The following is a 19,305-nucleotide window of genomic DNA, read 5'->3' on the forward strand; positions in this document are numbered from 1 at the left end:
AAAACGACGAGACCTGTCACATACATCAGGCCGGGGGTGGGGGCTCAGGGCAGAGCCTGTTGATGACCGAGGAAAAAAGAAGTGAATTCATTCTGCTCCAGGCACTTTGTCAAGTGCCAGTAGGTTACTGTTGAGAACTAGTCACCCATCACTGTGCTTCTGCCACGGGAGTCAATTCCTGTGTATAAATCAGAGGGTTGCATGGGACTTGAAACTTATTGCCGTTGCCAAGGAAATGAAAATAAGGAACATGCTTGTGCCTTGATTAGAAGGAGTAAAATATCTTCCTACATGTTGCTGCTTAATAAAATGTATGGGCTGTATTGATTCATAGAATCGAGGCATTAAAATGTGCAGTTCTGTTTATTTGAATGAAGTAATTAAATGGTTCACTTATGCCAGAAATAACCTTTTCTGATGAAAAACTATTGATTTTTTGCCACAGCTTTATAAGTGACAATGTTTTTGATTACTACTGACAAACCTCCTTAGAGTGTTAATTAAAAATGTACCAGATGAGCAGGTGCTGGATATCATTAAGGAATTTGTGGCACGGACTACGGTACATTTTTAACTTTACATAATGAATAGGGCACCAGAGGAAATAACTACTTCATCAGCAAAATTATTACCCTCACAATTTAGATATCATTAATTCCTTTATCTTTGATAAAAAACCAACTTACCCTTAAATTACCATTTAATTTGCGTTACATGTATTTACTTAGTGTCATATAGATTTGGCCATGTCTGTTAAAATCCGCAGTTACTGTAAATATGTGATGACATGCCTCAGTGCATTTTCCTTTCCCTGCTTAATGGCCCACCGTGGTTTGATGGGAGGTTTAAAGATTATTGCATAAAGTGAGTGCTCTTGAAATCATGAATTATAATAAAAAGATTAAGGTAATTACACAGTTTTCTCGTATCCTCGTGTTCCCAGTTGCACTATAAAATTTTGATTTTTTTTTTTACATTGCCAGAGGTGAGAGTACAAAAGAGTTTCTGAATGAAGCCTTTGCATTAAATTTCTTAGCATTGTGCCACAGATCATAGACAGTAGGCTCTTTTAATATTAAAGTACTTTCTATAAATTTAGTGGTGTCAGGTTTAATGCTTTGAAATTTTATTTTAAAGGCTTATGTACTGCAAGCGTTTATTGATGTAATAGAGGGTAGCGTATGCACAGGATCAAATTTAATTCCTTTGAAATTTCTCCATTCAAAGTCCTTCAAGACAAGCAGGCATTCTAATATTGAGGATAGACACAAAATGCTGGAGTAACTCATGGAACAGGTAGCATCTCTGGAGAGAAGGAATGGGTGACGGTTTGAGTTGAATTCTGAAGAAGGGTCTCGACGCGAAACATCACCCATTCCTTCTCTCCAGAAATGCTGCCTGTGCCGCTGAGATACTCCAGCATTTATCTTCGGCAGAAACCAGCATCTGCAGTTCCTTCCTACACATTCCATTGCTGAGCGTCGGTAACTTGCAGCTGCCCTGGAGTGTTCTTGATTGGGATGTAGATAGAGATCGTTCAGCTTTATCTTGGACATCACTACTCCATACAAAGCAATGGTGTTTGCGGAGTCCATGCTGTGGATGTCCCTGCATATTAGTAAGAGATTAATAAGTATATTGTGATGGAAATATTGGGAAGAAATTGGGTCCTTCAAACTGTTGTTCTTATATTAAATCAGTGGTGATTTTCGGTCTTTTAATCCAAATAGCCATGGGGGAGGAAGAGCTTGAGTTGGAAAGCCTTAAAATTGGCTCGCTGCAAATAACAGCTGCAAAATTGATTTAATAGCAGAATATACAGTATATTTCGAAATCTGTGATTCCTGCTAAACAGAAACATTATTTTAATTGCTTCTAAGTACAGAGTTTTAACTTTTTATGCCTTGTAGTTTTCTGCAGATATATAGCTTGCCACAGCCAAACCATGTTTCCATGTGGTTGGAGATTGTGTTGGATCACAGCATTCATGCCCACCGGGCCTGTGACGGGTCTTTGAGAAAGACTCCTCACCTCTCCCACTCTTTCCAGTGCCGTGCCGCAAATATGTAATTCCCACATTTCTTTTAATGAATGTGGTTCCCTTTCAGACAATAAGTTCCATCTCACAACAAGCCAACATTTCTCTTTTCTTCTTGGCAATTATCATCAATCTGACTCACTGACCGACTGCTCATATTCACATCTACTCAACAGAAACAATTTATGATGTTAAGTGTGCTTATTAAATCTGCTCTTTGCATTTTCTGCCGTAAACATATCTCTGCTCACTTACTGAACCCCAAGTTAGCTTCGAAGGGGCATTTTGGTCAGCAGTGGGCCAAAGAGCTTTTCTTTGTGGTATTACTGTATATCTGGAGTCATCCTGGCATATCTTTGTAACCTCACCAAAATATGTATTTGATGGTCATTGAGTTGTGTCAAGGTCTTGTTCATCTTCTTGTCTTGGCAATATCCTCATAGTCAATGGAAGGACAAGTTAACCAACACCAGTGTCCAGTCTGTAGCCCACATCTCCAGCTGTTATCCTTGGTCAGATATGTTGGGCACGTCACATCCATCCTGCCCTCAACTCTATCTTTGACGCAGGCTCTCATTTTGGGGCCCTGTCATAGGGAGCAATTATCAAGCCATTCAACAGAAAATCTAATCAAGGATGAACTCAAAATCTCCTTGGGGATCTCCAAAAACAACATCCCCAGTGACAACACAGAAACCTCTGGCCATGTTTCCGTTTTAGTTTATTGTCATATGTACCGAGGTACAGTGAAAAGCTCTTGTTGTGTGCTATCCAGTCAGCGGAAAGGCAATACATAATAATAATAATAATAATAATTTTATTTATAGAGCATTTTAAAAACAAACATAGCTGCAACAAAGTGCTGTACACCACTAATCATTGACAAAAAAGTTAATACACACTAAAAATAACAATCAAAAGAAATAGTAGGAAAAGACATGTAAAATAAAGAAACATCAAAAACACCACAAACAGAAGCAAAGCCTCAGGCATGGTCAAAAGCCAGGGAGTACAAATGTGTTTTAACACTGGATTTGAAGATGATTACAATCCAGCCATTCCCAGTGTAGAGATACAGTGTAGGGAATAACGTTTCATGCAAGGTAAAGTCCAATCAAAGATAGTCCAAGGATCTCCAATGAGGTAGATAGTAGTACAGCACTGCTCTCTGGTTGTGGTAGGATGGTTCAGTTGCCTGATAACAGCTGGGAAGAAACTGTCCCTGAATCTGGAGGTGTGCGTTTTCACACTTCTATAACTTTTGCCTGATGGGAGAGGGGAGAAGAGGGAGTGACCAGGGTGCGACTCATCCTTGATTATGCTGCTGGCCTTGTTGAGGCAACGTGAGGTGTAGATGGAATCAATGGTTGGTTTGTGTAATCGTCTGGGCTGCGTCCACATTTCGCTGCAATTTCTTGCGCTCTTGGATGGAGCTGTTCCCAAACCATGCAGTGATGCATCCCGATAAAATGTGTTTTATGGAGCATCTGTAGAAGTTGTTGAGAGTTGTAGGGGACATGCCGAACGTTCTGAGCCTTCTAAGGATGTCATGGCATTGGTGTGCTTTCATGGTTGTTGCTTCAATATGGGTGGTCCAGGAGATGTCATTGGTGATATTTACTCCTAGGAATCTGAAGTTTTCAACCGTCTCAACTTTAGCACCGTCAATGCAAACTGGTATGTGCAGCGCTTCACCTCCTGCTGTCAATTACTATCTCCATGGACAGCTCAAAGTGGACACGGAGCACTTGGAATGGCATTGAGTGTCTGTAGCTGTTCCATGGGAGCACAGAGAGTTTGTGTGTAGGTAGCATAACATATGATGAACGTTTGTCGACACTGGGCCTGTATTCACTGGAGTTTAGAAGAATGAGGGCTGACCTCATTAAAACGTACAGAAAAGTGAAAAGCTTGGATAGAGTGGATGTGGAGACGATGTTTTCACTTGTGAGAGAGTCTAGAACTAGAGGTCATAGCCTCAGAATTAAAGGAAGTTCTTTTAGGAAGGTGATGAGGAGGAATTTCTTTGAGTGGCGAATCTGTGGAATTCTTTGCCACAGACGGCTGTGGAGGCCAAGTCAGTGGATAAGTCTGTGCCGAAGAAGTCTCCCATCACCAGCCTTAATGACTACCGTCCTGTGGCCCTCACTCCGGTAATCACAAAGTGCTTCGAGAGATTGGTCCTCCAGCACATCAAGGACTATCTACCACCAGACTTCAACCCCCACCAATTCGCCTATCGCCAAAAACAGATCCACAGAAGACGCCATCACCGTAGCTCTCCACTCTGTGCTGAGCCATCTGGAGCAGGGGCAGAGCTACGTCCGGATGCTCTTTGTGGATTTTAGTTCAGCCTTTAATACAATCATTCCGGACATTCTCATTGGTAAACTGGTCACTCTCGGCCTCCCCACTGTCACATGTGCCTGGATAAAGGATTTCCTCACCAATCGGCCCCAGACTGTGAGACTCGGCCCCCACCTCTCCTCCACTCTCAGGTTGAGTACCGGTTCCCCACAGGGCTGTGTGCTAAGCCCCCTCTTATACTGTCTCTACACCTACGACTGTAGTCCGGCCCACCACAACAACTGCATCGTCAAATTTGCTGACGACACTACTGTGGTCGGACTTATTTCAAAGGGAGACGAGGTAGCCTACAGAGAGGAAGTCCTGGAGTTGACAACCTGGTGCTCAGAAAACAATCTGGCTCTGAACACCAGGAAAACAAAAGAGCTCATTGTCGACTTCAGGAGGCACAGCACCGACTTAGCCCCCCTACACATCAACGGCGAGTGTGTGGAGAGGGTCAACACCTTCCGGTTTCTCGGCGTCCATATCGCTGCTGACATCTCCTGGACGGACAACACGACAGCGGTCATCAAGAAGGCTCAGCAGCGGCTACACTTCCTGAGGGTCCTCAGGAAGCACAACCTGGACTCTAACCTGCTGCTGACCTTCTACCGCTCGTCCATCGAGAGCCTGCTGACATACTGCATTACAGCATGGTATGGCAGCTGCACCATGGCAGACAGGGAGAGGCTTCAGAGGGTAACCAGGACAGCGCAGAGGATCATTGGCTGCCCTCTCCCCTCCCTGATGGACATCTACACCTCCCGCTGCCTTAGCAGGGCAAAGAAGATCATCAAAGACAGCTCCCATCCTGCGTTTGGACTGTTCGACCTGCTGCCCTCTGGAAGGCGCTATAGGTGCATCAAATCCAGGACAAACAGACTCAGGAATAGTTGCTTTCCGAGAATTATATCTACTATAAATTCAAATTCACACATGCACTGACTACACCGCCCAACACGGACTTCCATCTGTATATATGTATATATGTATGTAGCGCCGCAGAATTTGTGCACCTATTCCACCCCTTCTATTCCATCTCCCTTCTGTTTTTTGTTTTTTCTGTTTCTTGTTTTTTGTGCTAATTGTATGTATGCACTGAGTACGAGCAGCTTTCAGTTTCACTGTACATGTATAGTGACAATAAATGGCATATCTATATCTATATCTATATATTTAAGGCAGAGATAGACAGATTTTTGATTGGTACGGGTGTTAGAGGTTATGTGGAGAAGGCACGAGAATGGGGTTAGGAGGGAGCCATGATTGAATGGCCGAGTCGACTTGATGGTCTCAATGGCCTAATTCTACTCCTAATTCTACTCCTATCACTTATGAAGTTATGAATTGAGCGAGTGTATCACCACAAAGCTACAGTACTCACCTGCCTGTCCCCAGCATCACCCTGAAGGCAGTGCGGTTCCCACACTAGTCTCACCAGAACCCTCAAAACCAGAGTGGAAGCAAGTCATACTCAATCTCAAGGGACTGCTGAAGTTGGAGGTGGTCAAGTTATTCTAACGGCCACCTTGGTTGCATGGATTTTATTTGACCACTCGGTGGTTAATTGACTCTTCTTTGCGTGGAATTCCACTGATGAAGTGATCTTGGAACGATGCTTTGCCAAAAGACATGTTTGGGTCTTTGCTTTCCGGCAACGCAGAATTTCTGTTGATAAAAATAAACATAACGTTGAACAAGATCACAATGCATTATCCGGGAGTGATCTAGAGCAGAATTGATAATGCAACCTTGGATATCATAGTTAGTGTGAAATATAGATACAGTTGAAACCAGATATAGACAGAAGCAAGGTGAAGGTGAGTCGGATGTTTGAGGAAGGGTCTCGACCCGAAACGCCGCCTGTTCCTGGTTCTCCTGAGATGCTGCCTGACCCGCTGAGTTACTCCACCTTTTTGTTTCCTTTGTGACCAGGAATGAGTGGGTTAACATACGATGAGCGTTTGACAGTACTGAGCCTCTGGAATGAGGGGACACCTCATTGAAACTTACCGAATAGCTAAAGACCTGGATAGAGTGGATGTGGAGAGGATGTTTCCACTTGTGTTAACCAGCCTCAGAATTAAAGGACGTTCCTTTAGGAAGGAGATGTGGAGGAATTTCTCTTGTCAGAGGGTGGTGAATCTGTGGAATTCAACCCTGCAGAAGGCTTTGAAGGCCAAGTCAAAAGATATGTTTAAGGAAGAGATAGATAGATTCTTGATTAATGTGGGTATCAGGGGTTATGGGGAGAAGGCAGGTGAATGAGGTAAGTAAGAAGAGATAGATCAGCCATGATAGAATGGCAGAGTAGACGTGATGGGCCGAATGGCCTAATTCTGCTCCTATCACTTATGAGCTATCTTCAGCAAGTTGAAGTTGTTGAGTCTGGACCTGAGGCGTCACCTGTCCATGTGCTGCAGAGATGGTGCCTGGCCTGGGCTGGCGGGCTCCAGCACTCTGTGTCCCTTTGCAGTGGGTGAGGATTGCTTGGGAGTTTACCAGTCTGGTGTTTGAGTGAGCTCGGCAGGGCTGGCTCCTACCATGAGCCCTCAACTGCTCTGAGAGTAGGCCTTGCCCGGCTGCCCATGAGACCTGACACACCGTGCCCTGGTGATCGGGAGTGCCCTGGGCTCAGCCAGTACTCCTGGCATCAGGACTCCAAACCAAAACCGGACACTCTGCAGGTCCCAATTCGAGGAACAGGACCTCTTATTTTGTTTGGGCAGCTTACACCCCAGTGGTATGAATATTGGCTTCTGCTTTCCAACAACTCTTGCATTTCCTCTCTCGCCCGCCCCCACCCTGGTTGTCCTTCTAGTTCCACTGTTCATATCCTTGTATCTGGATAGACTGGATAGACTCGGTTTATACTCGCTAGAATTTAGAAGATTGAGGGGGGATCTTATAGAAACTTACAAAATTCTTAAGGGGTTGGACAGGCTAGATGCAGGAAGATTGCTCCCGATGTTGGGGAAGTCCAGAACAAGGGGTCACAGTTTAAGGATAAGGGGGAAATCTTTTAGGACCGAGATGAGGAAAACTTTTTTCACACAGAGAGTGGTGAATCTCTGGAATTCTCTGCCGCAGAAGGTAGTTGAGGCCAGTTCATTGGCTATATTTAAGAGGGAGTTAGATGTGTCCCTTGTGGCTAAAGGGATCAGGGGGTATGGAGAGAAGGCAGGAACAGGATACTGAGTTGGATGATCAGCCATGATCATATTGAATGGCGGTCCAGGCTCGAAGGGCCGAATGGCCTACTCCTGCACCTATTTTCTATGTTTCTATGTTTCTATGTATCCCTTCCCCAGCCAACAATGGGCCATTGTGGGCTCCAACCTTCCTTGGCCATTTATCGCCTGTCCTGCTTTGCTCCAGTTCCCTCCCCTCTGCTTTCAATCTGAAGAAAGGTCCCCACCTGAAAAGTCACCCATCCTTTATCTCCAGAGATGCTGTCTGACTAGCTGAGTTACTCCAGCACTTTGTGTCCACCTTCGGTTTTTTCATGGTTTTCTGAAGAATTTTTCTCCTGGGTTTTACTCACGCTGCTGGTTAAGAGATTTGCTTTTAATTTCTGGAGATCGCAGAACAACTCCAGAGGCTTTGGAGCTTGCTGTTGGATCACTAGATCTCACCCAATGGACGTTGAACGAGTTGTCACCTCGTCCTGCATAACTCACGCAGGCTGGAGTCTGATGTAGGATGAAGTTAGCAGAAAGTAAATGGGTTGGCTAACTTTCAATCTGGGGAAGGGTCCCGACCTGAAACATCACCTGTCCATCCCCTCCACAGTTGCTGCACTTACCCAATGAGTTATAGAGTCATAGAAGTGATACACTGTGGAAACAGGCCCAACTTGTCCACTTGCCAACATGCCCCAGCTACACTGGCCCCACCTGCCCACGTTTGGTCCCTAACCCTCCAAACCTGTCCTATCCATCTACCTGTCTAACTGTTTCTTAAACATGAAGGATGTCAACAAAATAGAGAGAGTACAGAGGAGATTTACTAGAATGTTGCCTGGGTTTCAGCAACTAAGTTACAGAGAAAGGTTGAACAAGTTAGGGCTTTATTCTTTGGAGCGCAGAAGGTTAAGGCGGGACTTGATAGAGGTCTTTAAAATGATGAGAGGGATAGACAGAGTTGACGTGGATAAGCTTTTCCCACTGAGAGTAGGGAAGATTCAAACAAGTGGACATGACTTGAGAATTAAGGGACAGAAGTTTAGGGGTAACATGAGGGGGAACTTCTTTACTCAGAGAGTGGTGGCTGTGTGGAATGAGCTTCCAGTGAAGGTGGTGGAGGCAGGTTCGTTTTTATCATTTAAAAATAAATTGGATAGTTATATGGACGGGAAAGGAATGGAGGGTTATGGTCTGAACGCAGGTATATGGGACTAGGGGAGAATACGTGTTCGGCACGGACTAGAAGGGTCGAGATGGCCTGTTTCCGTGCTGTAATTTTTATATGGTTATATATGGTTATTAGGATAGTCCCAGCCTCAAGTACCTCCTCCTGCAGCTCGTTCCATACACCCACCACCCTTTGTGTGAAAAAGTTACCCCTCAAATTCCTATAATATCTTGTCCCCTTCACCTTTGGTCCTCGATTCACCTACTCTAGGCAAGGGTATCCATCCGATCGATTCCTCTGAAAGTTTCTCCAGCACTTTGTGTTTTGGTCTTGATTAATGTTTGTACCTGGAATGAGCTCCATCATTCTCAGTCCACAGTTGTTAATCTGTGGCATTCCCTGCCACAGAAGGCAGTGGAGGCCAATTCACTAGATGTTTTTAAGGTATAGCTCTTAAGGAATCAAGGGATATGGGGGAAAAAGCAGAAACCGGCTACTGATTTTAAATGTGTTCAAGAAGGAACTGCAGATGCTGGAAGATCGAAGGTACACAAAATTGCTGGAGATACTCAGCGGGTGCAGCAGCATCTATGGAGCGAAGGAAATAGGCGACGTTTCGGGCCGAAACCCAAAGGGTTTCGACCCGAAACGTCGCCTATTTCCTTCGCTCCATAGATGCTGCTGCATAGATGCTGCTGCACCCGCTGAGTTTCTCCAGCAATTTTGTGTACCTACTGATTTTAAATGATCAGCCATGACGTATTGAATTACGGTGCTGGCTCGAAGTGTCGAATGGCCTGCTCCTGCACCTATTTTCTATGTTTCTATGATTTAAATGATATTTGGGTGAGCTGAGCTTGCAACTATATTAGTCCAGATCTATGTGTATGTGTTGTGCAGTTACCAATGAATACCATTGTTCCGTTGGTAATGCTGTATAGTCTCCCCTGTCATTCCTCTGTGCTAGAGGGACAGAAGAATATCAAACAACAATGATGTGACTTCTGTAGTGGCTCATTTGTTCGATGTCTTTCTTGTCAAACACACACACAAATATGATTCTCTCAGGAGCAGCTTCCTCTGTATTCCACCGTGCATATTGAAAGATCATTCCTGTCAGCTGACATACTCCCAGCTGCTAACTGGAACTTTTTGGCAGAGTTTTCACAACCCACAAAGAACTAAAGCAGAACAGCCCTCCAATAAAATGCCCGAGGAATTTGGTGCGTTGCCACAGAGGATACGGACAACTTTGTTCCCGTCTGACAGAAATTTTCACGGAAAAAATCTAAGATCCCGAAGCACAGGGTTCCCAAGAGCAGGCTCGGTGGTTTACATGAACAGAACATACATCAACTGTCAGATGTCAACAGTCGGAGCTGACCAAACACAATGGGACATCCAGATGGCTTGAACAAAGTGCACAAGATGTGAACTGCTATTTCCAGCTGTTTACATCAACTTCCAGTACTACGACTTATTTTATTTTGTGCTACAAATAAATAGCGTGAGGATGCCAAGTCGCCGTGTTCCACGTATCGCTTCCATCGCAGCTCTGAACCTCGTAAGCTCCCAACATTTATACGGCATGAGCAAAAAAAAAACGATTGTTCGTATTAACCCTGCAGTGTAATGAGCTCACACCAGATGAATGCCTGGTTAGAGTGGATGTGGAGAGGGTGTTTCCAATCATGGAAGAGTCTAGGACCAGAAGTCATAGCCTCAGAATAAAAGAACATTCCTTCAGGAAGGAGATGAGGAGGAATTTCTTTAGTCAGAGGGTGGTGAATCTGTGGAATTTATTGCCACAAATGGCTTTGGAGACCAAGTCAATGGATATTTTTAAGGCAGAGATAAATTTGTGATTAGTACGGGTGTCAGGGGTTATGGGAGAAGGCAGGAGAATGGCGTTGAGAAGGAAGGTTAGATCAGCCATGGAGTAGACTTGATGGGCTGAATGGCCTAATTCTGGTCCTATTACTTATGAACTTACGAACTTATCTTACGTAAAGGTTCTAGAGTTGATGTCAAGGTAAGGTATGTGGGATTAAATGCTGCAATCCTGCACTTTCCGGAATAACTTCTGAATTGATTTCTGTATCCAAATCTATTCCGAGCATTCATCCTTAGAATGAATCTCAAGTTGGTCATCCAATCAATATTAGGAGCGCAATTTCTGAAATGCATATGTTAGCATTGTTTAGTGAAAGAGGTGATGATGATCAGCGGGTTTACAATTCTTTGAAACCAGTTTCCCCACGTACGCTCCACTCTGAAGCCATTAAATAGTTCATTGTCAATAGATTTTAAAAGAAGATGAATGGAATGAAATGCCCTGAAGAATGTCTGAAGATGGGTTCGGACCCGAGCCGTCATCTATTCCTTTTCTCAAGAGATGCTGCCTTACCCGCTGAGTTACTCCAGCATTTTGTGCCTATTCTCTGTATAAGCCAGTGTCTGCAGTTCCTTCCTGCATTAAATTAAATGTCCATTTGGGCTGAATCAGTGCCTGCTTTGATCTGATGGTGTTTGAATAATGGGCACTGCTGGGCTGTTAGTAAAGTATCTATCCATTAACTACAAGCCAATGGTGAAGTGAAGAGCATAAGAGTGAGGATCTAATTGAGATTGGTACTGATGTTCCTTCTATTTGAAGACATCCTTCATTGTCTTCCGCTATCAGTTTATAAGTTTAGTTTATTGTCACTTGTACTGAGGTACCGCGAATAGGTTTTGTTGCATGCTAACCAGTCAGCAGAAAGAAATGACAATCAAGCCATTTACAGTGAACTTGATACACGTTAAGAGAATAACGTTTAGTGCAAGGTAAAGCCAGCAAAATCCGATCAGAGATAGCCCAAAGGTCACCAATGATAGGAGTTCAGCATTGTTCTCTGGTTGTGGTAGGATGGTTCAGTTGCCTGATAACAGCTGGGAAGAAACTGTTCGCAAATCTGGGGGTGTGCATTTTCACACTTCTGTACCTTTTGCCTGATGGGAGAGGGGGGAAGATGGAGTGGCCAGGCTGTGACTTGTCCTTGATGATGCTGCTGGCCTTGCCGAGGCAGCGTGAGGTATAAATGGTGTCAAGGGAGGTTGGTTTGTGTGATGGTCTGGGCTGCCTCCACAATCCACTGCAATTTCTTGCAGTCTTGGATGGAGCTGTTCCCAATCCCAGCTGTGATGCCTCCTGATAATGATCCTGATCCTGATGCATCCTCAATGAGATAACGAGGTTTTAGTGTCAATCATGGAAGTGTACACTATTATGAAGTCTTTAAAGAAGACTAGGACGAATTTTCCATGTTTAAAAATATAAATCTCCTGCTGTTAGATAACGTGCGTGGTATGTGAACTCGGTGCATTATGACGTTACATACTGTCGAAGTTAATCTAGAGGTGACTGCTTCATTTGTGAGCTATTTCATCTCATTTTCCCCCCGTGGAAGATCATATATAATGACGAGACGATCAAAGTTGTTGTTGTTATCTGCCATGTTTGACTTGCAGTGCCAAGGTTCACACTGAAGGGAACCATTGAATAGAATGAGAGAGTTAAGTGGCACAAAAACAGGCCCTTCAGCCCAACCTGTTCATGCTGACCAAAATGTCAATGCTAGTCCCGCCACCCTCTCTGTGGAAAGGCTTGCCCCTCGGGTGCATATTAAATCTTCCCCCTCGCATTTTAAATCTGTATGCTCTAGTTTTGGCTCTCCTGTCCTGGGTTAAAGACTGGTTTTTCATCTTACAATTTTATATAATTCTATAACCCAAACCTTAAAGCTACCTCTCAACCTCTGACACTCCAGGGTAAAAAGGTCCTAGTCTGTCCAACCTCATAACTGGATGTTGCCACTCACGGGATAGTCCAGGACCAGTGGTTATAGACTCAGATTTAAAGGACGTTGCTTTAGGAAGGAGATGAGGAGGTTTGTTTTAGTTCGAGGGTGGAGAATCTATGGAATTCATTGCCACAGAAGGCTATGGAGGCCAAGTCAATGGGTATTTTTAAGGCAGAGATAGATAGGTTCTTGATTAATACAGGTGTCAGGGAGAAGGCAGGGGAATGGGGTCAGGAGGGACAGATAGATCAGTCATGATTTAATGACAGAGTAGATTTAATAGGCCGAATGGGTCCTTTCACTTATGACCTTATGAACTCAAGCCTTCCAGCCGGGTTGCATCTTGGTGAATTTTCCTGTACTGTTCCAGCTTAATCACACTCTTCCAATAGCAAGGCAATTAGAACTGCACACGATACTCCGAGTGTGGTCTTGCACACTTACAGCATGACATCCCAACGCCTGTACTCAGTGCCTTGACTGAGGAAGGCCAACGTGCTTTCTTCACCACAGTAGGCGTTGCAACGTTCCAGGAAGTAGTCACCTCGGTCACTGTGATTTCAATGTTAACTTGAGCAGATGTATAGTTGGATTTGGATTGAGTGATGTTACAATGACTGTCCCCTCTGGTACTTGCTGTCCCACAGGGCAGATGTCCACACCCAGCCTGCCAGCAGGAGCGGATGATGAGCTGTCCAGCTGTTCTCAGAGCCCCTCCACCTGCACCAAGGTACGGTCTCCACACTAACCTTTTGTACCAGCCTGTAATCCCGTAGCCCAGACAACATCAACACCCATGGCCATGCTGTGATTATCTGACCCAAGCAAGCTGTGATAAACTTTTGTTGTCCTAAGGTTTTCAGAAGATTGTGTTTCCTATATTACATGTATGTTATGTGTAACGTGCACATTTAATGTAAAGGTCCATGAATATAAGCATGCAAATGTATATAAAACAATTATATATGCACACATTCATGTAATAGACTTGCATGTGTGTGTGTGCTGCAGTGCCACTGTGTATATATACTGTGCAAGTGTACATACATATACTGTTCACATCGAAGATAGACACAAAATGCTGGAGTAACTCAGCAGGACAGGCAGTATCTCTGGAGAGAAGGAATGGATGATGTTTCGGGTCGAGACCCTTCAGACTGAGAGTCCCTCTCTGGGTGTCTCCCTCTCCCCTGACTCTCATTCTGAAACACAGAAACATAGAAAATTGGTGCAGGAGGAGGCCATTTGGCCCTTCGAGCCTGCACCACCATTCAATATGATCATGGCTGATCATCTACAATCAGTAACCCTGCCTTCTCCCCATATCCCTTGACTCCGCTAGCCCCCAGGGCTCTATCTAACTCTCTTTTAAATTCATCCAGTGAATTGGCCCCTACTGCCTTCTGTGGCAGAGAATTCCACAAATTCACATCTCTCTGGGTGAAAACGTTTTTTCTCATCTCAGTTTTAAATGCCCCCCCCCCTTTATTCTAACCTCACATTTATCTACATTATACTGCATCTGCCATGCATCTGCCCACTCACTCCACCTGTCCCAAGTCACCCTGCAACCTCCTAGCATCCTCTTCGCAGTTCACGCTGCCACCCAGCTTTGCGTCATCTGCAAATTTGCTAGTGTTATTTTTAATCCCATCATCTAAATCATTAATATATATTGTAAATAGTCGGGGCCCCAGCACCGAGCATTGCGGCACTCCACTCGCCACTGCCTGCCATTCTGAAAAGGGCCCGTTTATTCCTACTCTTTGTTTCCGGTCTGTCGACCAATTTTCTATCCATGTCAATACCCAACCCCCACTACCATGTGCTCCAATTTTGTACACTAATCTCTTGAGTCTCGTCGAGTCAGATGGCCTCAGGCCTGCAAGACGGCAGTCTGGTATCAGTTCGACGAGGACGTCGACAAGGTGCTAGAAGCAACTGCGAAGGGAGATGTGGACTGAAGGTTGAGGTCGATGATGACAATCATCGTCAGCCTAGCTGTGGAAAGGTTTGGAGAAGCGGAGAAGAAGCCGGCCAGAACACCTTTCACCATGAACCAACGAGCAACAAAGATCCACAAGATCCAGCAGGAACTGAAGTCCCTCAAGAAGCAGTATAAAGAGGCCAGGGAAAAGCAACGTCCCCCCCTTGGCTGAGCTGTGAACCATCCTGAGGAAGAAGCTGATGACCCTCCGTAGAGCTGAGTGGCACCGAAGACACCGGAAGGAAAGAGCCAGGAAGCGAGCATCATCCTTCATAGCCAACCCCTTCGGCTTCACCAAACAACTACTCGGGCAGAAGCGCAGTGGGAGTTTGGCTTGCTCTAAGGAGGAGATCGACCGGCACATCCAGACGACCTACAGTGACCCCGTCAGGCAGCAGGAGCTGGGCCAGTGCAACATCCTGATAAAACCACCTCCACCCATCAAGGAGTTTGATAGTAGAGAGCCACTCCTGAAAGAGGTCCAGGACGTTGTGAAGAGAGCAAGAGCTGGCTCAGCCCCTGGCCCGAGCGGAGTCCCCTACAGGGTCTACAAGAACTGCCCCTTGTTACTGAAACGGCTGTGGAAGATCCTGAAAGTCATCTGGAGGAGAGGAAAAGTGGCGCAGCAGTGGCGATTCGCTGAAGGAGTCTGGATCCCAAAGGAGGAAGATTCCAAGACGATCGATCAGTTCAGAATCATCTCCTTGCTAAGCGTTGAAGGCAAGATCTTCTTCAGCATAGTGGCGAGGCGGCTGACCAACTTCCTCTCCAGCAATGGTTACATCGACAGCTCAGTGCAAAAGGGAGGCTTATCTGGAGTACCGGGGTGTCTAGAGCACACGGGAGTGGTGACCCAACACATCGGAGAAGCCAGGGAGAACAAGGGTGACCTGACAGTGCTCTGGTTTGACCTGGTCAACACCTACGGCTCCATCCCCCACAAGCTGATCCAGACAGTCATGACCAAGCATCATGTGCCGGGCCAAGTGGCAGATCTCATCCTGGACTATTACAACCAGTTCAGCATGAGAGTCTCATCAGGGTCAGCAACATCAGAGTGGCACAGACTGGAGGTTGGGATCATCACCATCAAGTACCATCTCTGTGATCCTTGTTGCCTTGGCGATGAACATGATCGTCAAGTCTGCTGAGACAGAGTGCCAGGGCCCTCGGACCAAGTCAGGAATGAGCCAACCACCAATCAGAGCCTTCATGGACGACCTGACTGTCACCACTGAGTCAGTGCCAGGAGGCAGGTGGATCCTGCGGGGGTTGGAGAAACTGATTGGATGGGCAACGATGAGGTTTAAGCCAGGAAAATCAAGGTGACTGGTGCTGAAGAAGGGCAAAGTCACGGACAGGTTCCGCTTCAGCATCGAAGGGTCACCAATCCCAACTGTCTCCGAAAGGCCAGTGAAGAGTCTTGGCAAGGTGTTTAACATCAGCCCGAAGGATACAGCATCTGTCCAGGCAACCTGTCAGGAGCTGGAGAGTTGGTTGAGAGCAGTGGACCAGTCGGGGCTTCCCGGCAAGTTCAAGGCATGGATTTACCAGCATGGTATCCTGCCAAGGATACTCTGGCCACTGCTTGTCTACGAAGTCCCAATATCCATTGTAGAGAGATTGGAGAGGAAAGTCAGCAGCTTTCTCAAAAGGTGGCTGGGACTGCTCAGGAGCCTTAGCAGCATCGCCCTTTACGGAAATAACACCAAGCTCCAGCTGCCCCTGAAGTCCCTGGAGGAGGAGTTCAAGGTGACTCGGGCCAGAGAGGTGATGCTGTACAGGGACTCCAGCGACCCCAAGGTGGCTCAAGCAGGGGTGGAGGTGAAAACTGGGAGGAAGTGGAGAGCTGGTGAAGCCGTGCTGCAAGCAGAGTCCCGGATACGCCACAGAGTCCTGGTGGGAGCAGTGACTTGGGGAAGAGCAGGCCTGGGAATCTTCCCATCTCCCCAGTTTGACAAGGCCAAGGGGAAGGAGAGGCGCAGGCTGGTCCAGGAGGAAGTGAGGGCAGTGGTGGAGGAGGAGAGGTGTACCAGAGCAGTTGGATTGAGGCAGCAGGGAGCCTGGACATGGTGGGAGCAGGCCATGGACTGACAAGTCACATGGACTGAGCTCTGGCAGGCTGAACCACAGCGCATCAAGTTCCTGGTCCAGGCAGTGTATGATGTCCTGCCCAGCCCATCGAACCTCTTCATCTGGGGCAAAGCAGAATCTCCAGATTGCCCGCAATGCTCAGGCAAGGGGACGTTGGAACACATCCTGAGCTGTTGCCCAAAGGCTCTTGGGCAGGGCCGGTACACATGGCATCACGACCAGGTTCTCAAACCCATTGCAGAAACCATCAGCATGGGAATCAGCAGCTGCAGACGAGCACGCCCCACCACCCAGATGATCACCTTCGTGAAGGCCGGAGTGCAGCTGCCAAGAACCACAGCAGCCAGGAATCCGTCAGGAATCCTACCGACTGCGCAGGACTGGCAGCTTTCCGTAGACCTGGTGAAACAGCTGAAGTTCCCACGGCACATTGCCACGACCACCCCGAGGCCAGATATCCTCCAGGTCTCAGAGGCGACCAAAAACATCATCTTGTTGGAACTGACTGTGCCGTGGGAGGACCGTCTGGAGGAGGCCCACGAGAGGAAGATGGCCAACTATGATGAGCTGGTCATAGACTGCCGCAAGCAGGGCTGGAAGGCAAGGTGTATGCCCATCGAGGTTGGCTGCAGAGGTTTTGCAGGGCAATCGCTCTACAAAGCCTTGAGTGCACTGGGCATAAACGGAGTGGCGAGGAGAAGGGCCATCAAGAACACCACAGAGGCAGCGGAGAAGGCATCGAGATGGCTCTGGATCAGGAGAGGAGGTCCATGGGGAGGAGCGAATGCCACCTGAACACAAGTCGTGGTCTGATCAACCACGGCTGGGTCGCCTGGGTGAGGGTATCTGATGTTGAAAGACCCGAAACACCCAATGGCCCCAGGTTACATCACTGATGATGTGTTCAGGAGCATCTATCCATGTATTTGTATCAACAGGTCTGCCAACCAATTTTCTATCCATGTCAATACCCAACCCCCAATACCATGTGCTCTAATTTTGCACACTAATCTCTTGTGTGGGACCTTATCAAAGGCTTTCTGAAAGTCCGGATACATTTCATCCACTGGTTCTCCTTCATCCATTTTACTTGTGACATCCTCAAAAAAAATCCAGAAGATTAGTCAAACCGGATTTCCTCTTCATAAATCAGTGCTGACTTGGACCAATCCTTTTACTGCTACCCAAAATGAAGAGGGTCTTGAGCCGAAACATCCGCCATTCCTTCTCTCCTGAGATGCTGCCTGTCCCGCCGAGCTACTCCAGCATTTTGTGTCTATCTTTGGTTTAAACCAGCATCTGCAGTTCCTTCCTGCACTATACTGTTCACAGACTGTTATCCTCTGATCTAATTGATTTCAGTTTGAAGGAACTTGGTAGAGAGACTCTGGCGATAATCTGGGCTTTCGTTCTAATGATAAGCAGTTGCCGAGGAAATCTCGTTGCATCGTTTGTTAGTGTTGGCTTTCTTAAACTCCAAACTGTACAGGGAATCGAGAGAGTCAAGAGTGTTTTGTTGTTATTTGTCCCAGATGGAACAATGAAATTCTCACTTGCAGCAGCACAACAGAATATGTAAAGTACATTCTAAACAGTATAATAAATGAGAAACAAAACCACATACACATATACTGTATTTATATAGCCACACACACTTATGCATAGGTACACATAAAAACCAAACAAACAATAATAGTACAATAATAGTCTTAGTTCAGAGCTTATTTGAGGTTGTAGTGTTTAATAGCCTGATGTTCCTGAACCAGGACGTTACTGTTTTCAGACTCCTGTACCTTCAGCCCGATGGCAGTGGTGAAATGAGTGTGTGGCCGGGGTGGTGTGGGTCTTTGATGATGCTGGCTGCCAAAGGCAGCGACTCCTGTCACTGGGTTTGAGGAATAGGAACGCATTGCCACAACAAATCAGTGGTGGAGGTGTTTTGTCAGGCAGTAGTCTACGAAGTGTGAGTAAATCAGGGACACGAGGTTACAAATCTGCAGAGCATTGATATCGGTGAACGAGATTATGAGACTGCTGATTGTTGTAAAAGGTTGTTGCAAGCACGTTCTTTGCTGAAGGGGACAGAGTCCTTGCCCGATCCGGTCTAACTGAAATGGAATAGTTGGTTACTCGGTTCAAGTGCAGTTCGGAACGGCAATATCTGCTGACCTTGCACCATGTCAACGAGTAACAAAACTATCAACATTTATCTCGTTGATGGAACATATCTGGCGTTGTGCCAAAACTACTTCACCTAGACTTTGCTACAGTAACGTCAATCATTGCATCATTTTATGTGTTAGATTTGTTACAATACCTTTATGGTTCTTCTTCAGTGGAATTTCTTTAGTCAGAGGGTGATGAATCTGTGGAGTTCTTTGACACAGAAGGCTGTGGGGGCCAAGTCAATGGATATATTTAAGGCAGAGATAGATAGATTCTTGATTAGTATCAGGGTGTCGGGGGTTATGGGGAGAAGGCAGAAGAATGGGGTTAGGAGAGAGAGATAGATCAGCCATGACTTGATGGGCCGAGTGGTCTAATTCTGCTCCTATCTCTTATGTCCTTATGGACCCAAATATCTTTGGTCACCAGTTCATTGGACATATAATCTTATAATGGCACGCACAGGACACCTGAAA

The 19,305-nt window shown here is 46.0% G+C and overlaps 1 protein-coding gene across 1 annotated transcript in view; it reads left to right on the forward strand.

Annotated features, from left to right (window-relative positions):
* The window catches only part of LOC129700667 (adhesion G-protein coupled receptor D2), a 311,685-nt gene that overhangs the window by 216,716 nt on the left and 75,664 nt on the right, over nt 1–19,305 (forward strand). Inside the window, exon 24 of the mRNA XM_055641248.1 lies at nt 13,230–13,312. Within this exon, the coding sequence (XP_055497223.1) occupies nt 13,230–13,312 (83 nt within the window). The remainder of the gene's footprint in view (nt 1–13,229; nt 13,313–19,305) is intronic.

This window comes from Leucoraja erinacea, chromosome 10 (assembly GCF_028641065.1).
Source record: "Leucoraja erinacea ecotype New England chromosome 10, Leri_hhj_1, whole genome shotgun sequence".
Taxonomy (NCBI): Eukaryota; Metazoa; Chordata; class Chondrichthyes; order Rajiformes; family Rajidae; genus Leucoraja; species Leucoraja erinaceus.